This window comes from Anabas testudineus, chromosome 14 (assembly GCF_900324465.2).
Source record: "Anabas testudineus chromosome 14, fAnaTes1.2, whole genome shotgun sequence".
Lineage (NCBI taxonomy): Eukaryota > Metazoa > Chordata > Actinopteri > Anabantiformes > Anabantidae > Anabas > Anabas testudineus.
In genome coordinates this window covers 15,500,352-15,504,415 of record NC_046623.1, presented here as the reverse complement: position 1 = coordinate 15,504,415, position 4,064 = coordinate 15,500,352, and the positions used below count along the sequence as shown (strand labels likewise).

Below are 4,064 nucleotides of genomic sequence, written 5' to 3'. Positions count from 1 at the left end.
CTCTTTCTTTGTAAAAGGCAAACACAAACTGAGCTTCTTTTTGACAGGACACTCGAGCTCTATCACTCTGAAAATGACTCGGTAGACTAGTTTAACCAGACTGGATTGTTTAATTAACTATAGAAACAATTCATGAGCCAACAATTCAACTCCAAGACAGACCTATACCAGTTGTAACCTGTCTATCTTGCATTAAAATAACTTTAGATTTAACAGTAACGTTCGTCCTAAATATAAATTACAACTCTCTTTGTCACTGTTAAATCCAGTATTTTCAGTTAACAACAGTTCCATCTGCACTTGGGGCCCACCAAAGAAAAACTGCAGAACTCCTGAACAGGCAAAGCTTTATTCAGGTACATGATTAGAAAACCCCATCTGCCTTGAACAATACTCCAGCTTTCTCTATTAGGAGATGCTGCTATTCATGAAAAGCACAGTTTATTTGTTCTAGATGTTTTTAATGAGTAATGAACAATGTGTCTAAGTCTCATGTGAGTGTCACTAAACAACCTGACCATCATCACCTTCATGCATCAAAAATATTTACAATAAAAACCTCCAAACTGCCAACAATCTATGACAATTTTCTCACCACCAGAAATGTGTCTGAGAATCATATTGAGCAGCAAAAATATAAAAATGTGTCAGGATTAGATGACTGGTGTGTTTAACAACATACCAACAGGCTTTATCATTTAGTTATTGTTTATCTTGTTGTTCTATGTTGTGTCAGCAACTGTAACTGTGATGTGCAGACACAACTATAAGCATGTGTGTCCTGGAATAATCATTTTATTTTGAATTTACAATCTGACAACCAATCAGAAAAATATGTTAAATTACTAGATGTCTGTACTGGGGCTTTTCTGGATTAACCAGAGCTAAGGAACTATGAATATAAGTTAGCATTACTGTTTTCAGTAGAATATAGACTAAGACCAGATGGTTTAAAATTAACCAACCTTTCAGTTTTTATAATATCATAACTTATAAATGGACCGAAAACAGTTAAATGAACACATTAAGAAACCAAGTAACATGATATTTCTGCCAACCTTATAGCTATGTTATAAGAGTAACATGTACTTCACTTCTGAAAATCCCTTTTCAAGTGGAGTTCCTGAACAACTTTGAAACCGGCTCTATTTAAGGATTCTGTCAAAGTGAGATGCTGCTAAGCAGAGTCAGTATTCCAAGACAGAGGCAAGAAGAAACAACACTCCCAAATCTCCATGATTTTAACCAGTTCACAGTGGCTACTGGCTGAGCTCCTTGAGGCTGCGCAGCGAGTTGGCACAGCTGGTGATGAGATTGCAAAGCTGGACACTTGCTTCCAGGGAGGCTGAACACTGTAGCTGGGTAGTGGCCCAGCGAAGTTTGGTTAGAATAGCTTCCTCAGCTTCTTGCAACACAGGTCGGAGGGTTGTGCTCGGTGGAGAAACTGGGGGACGAGTGGGTGCAAGGGCTGTGGTGGAGGGAGCTGGTGCAGGAGATGGGACAGGAGGTGGAAGAAGGAGAGCTCTGCCTCCTGCAGCAGCCCCCTCGCAGTGCTCCGGTCTGGGCTGAGGAACTGACACACTTGCCTGACTGGTACTAGGAGCTCCGTTTAGTTCTGTCTGGGACGGTGCAGGAGACTGGGCTGCAAGCTGTCTTTCCCTCACCTGGGACAATGCTGCTTGTGCATTTAGAGCTGGGAGAAGAAAGGAGGAGCATAGAAACATGAGCAAAACAAAGGGCACAGCAACAACTCATAGTCTGTTCAGGAGAACAGAACTTAACTTAATACATAGCTTGTTCACTTAGTAACTGTACATTACTGAGTGTGTTGAGTTGCGTTTACCGGGGTTGTCCTTGTCAATATCAGAGTCCAGCTCCTGACATGAAACACAGTAATTCTTCTGCTGTTTGTCCTGGAGAAGAATCGTCTGGAAACACATAACAAACCTAGTCCAACAAGCACCAAATACCACACCACTCTTTCTAGCTTACATCATTAAGTCACTACTACTTTCACAAACCAATAACAACAATAAAAATAATCCTTCCACTCACGCCACACATATCGCAGCACTCTCCCAACATCTTGTATCCTTTGAGGAGGTAGTCTCCCATCAGCTTGCTGATTTTGTCTTGTCGTTCCCTGCGAGCCTGGATCACCTTCATCTCTGCCTCTGTGGGAGGTTCCCACTCAAAGTCCTCATCTGGGATCAGAAACAAAGTGCAGATTTAATTTAGCCTCAACTGGACCAACACAAACACTGTACTAAGGTTACACAATCAAAGATGTCCTCGTTATGGGACTAACGTTACTATTTATTAACGCTTTATAATTGGGTTTTACTCATTAAACTGTACATAGCGTTTGCACTTATAACAGAAGTATTTGGTTATAGTTGTACTGTTTTTAGAAATGATTAGCATAGCCGCCCTGGTCCGCAAGTAACGATGACAAGCTAGCTAGCAAATCCACCGGGCTAATCTACGAATATTTCTACAATAGCGACGACTAGAATTAGTAAAAACAAAATAACACACTCGAGAATCACTGCACATACGTGCGCCGAAGGGGTGCTTTATAGACAAAGTAAATCAATAGATAAATTAGCTTGATTGTAATATCAGAAGTTCACAAACCTCCATTCAAAGCCATGTTGCTCCAGTGAAACACGTTGTACGTAATGACGTCAACGCCTCGTCTTCTTCGTTGGAAAAGTTTTCAGCAGAGTTTCTGTTGCCCCCTGCCGGTGAAGACCTGAACCTCTACAGAGCCACTTTTCCTCTTTAGAAAGTTAAAATTACAAAACTGTTTTGTTTTGGAACAATGCACTCAGGCTAGTTTATTAAAATAGAATCCAAATCTCAATGGCTAAAGTGTTTGGGAAGGGTTTTGAGATCCTCTGATAAAAAATGCTATTGCTACACTATGTGATCTATAGAATCTGTCAATGTACTGAAGCCAATTCAAAAATATCAGAATAAACAGCTTATGTTGGCTAAAGTGACAAATATTAAATATTGAATTTATAGATTGCTGTAGAGGAATCTGGAAAAGTCAAGGACAAAAACAGAAGTGGAAGATCTAATGAGAAGTTTCTAAGAGAGTCTTTGAGAGATCAGAAGTTCAGCATCTGGCAGCTTCATGTGGATGCCAAGTTGGTCCTTCTTCAGCCTGAAGACACTTGACCAGAAATATTTTTTTGTGGAAGGAGAGAAACTAAGAAACCGCTTTTTGTATTTCTAAGTTTAAAAAATAAAAAAGAGGAATAAATACTGGTCACAGTTCATAAAATAACAAAGCACAAGGTGCCTAAGACTTTTGCACAGTAGTGTATATGTATAGTGAAAAAACATGAAAGAAGTATGAATGTGAGTAAATTAGTGTGTTCTGTACATCATGTATAGTCATGTATTAAAGGTCTTACACCATTTTTATTACTAGACTTCCCTTTTTGTATCCTAATTTAGTGTAAAATGTAATTACAAATTGCACCATCATCATAAAATATTACACAATTAATCAGTTATAGTTTGAGATTTAATTAAGGCATTGTTGACGCTGGTATTCTACTAAAAGTGTTTTTCTCAGCACAGTGAAAGAGTTGGAAACAACTAATGGAAGAAACACTGTAGGATGACACAGATAAAAACTCCACAACACTAACATTTTTTTAATAGTTTTATTGTATTTTGGGTTATTTGACTTGGTCAAAAACACAAACTTGCACATTTCACAGAAAGAAAAGAAAATGTCATTCAAAATAACAGAATGTGCCTTGGATGATTTAATCCAGAGCACAGTGACTTTTATAGACTTCCACTTGATTTCCCCCGTTCTTACTCTGAAGAGATTTTTATTTTGGATGTGTATGTGCGTGTTTTTACACAGGTCTTTGGTCTCTAAGTGTCGGATCCTAATACTCGCTCTACAGCTAACAGCTAATCGCACAACAGAACAACAGCTAAAAACTTTGTGAGTGGCGCGATGTAACGTCTGTACACACATACTGTGTGTGTTATTTGATTTTATTACACACATCACATCCTTGTTGTTCTTTGTTTTG

At 38.8% G+C, this 4,064-nt stretch overlaps 1 protein-coding gene across 1 annotated transcript; it reads right to left on the bottom strand.

The window, feature by feature from the left end:
- Positions 1–727: 727 nt before the first annotated feature.
- Positions 728–2,680, bottom strand: znrd2 (zinc ribbon domain containing 2). The gene is made up of 4 exons (XM_026370089.1): positions 2,638–2,680; positions 2,056–2,204; positions 1,844–1,928; positions 728–1,693 (listed from the first exon to the last, which is right to left on the bottom strand). The coding sequence occupies exons 1-4, from the start codon at positions 2,651–2,653 to the stop codon at positions 1,260–1,262; spliced, it is 684 nt and encodes a 227-aa protein (XP_026225874.1). The 5' UTR covers positions 2,654–2,680; the 3' UTR covers positions 728–1,259.
- Positions 2,681–4,064: the final 1,384 nt, after the last annotated feature.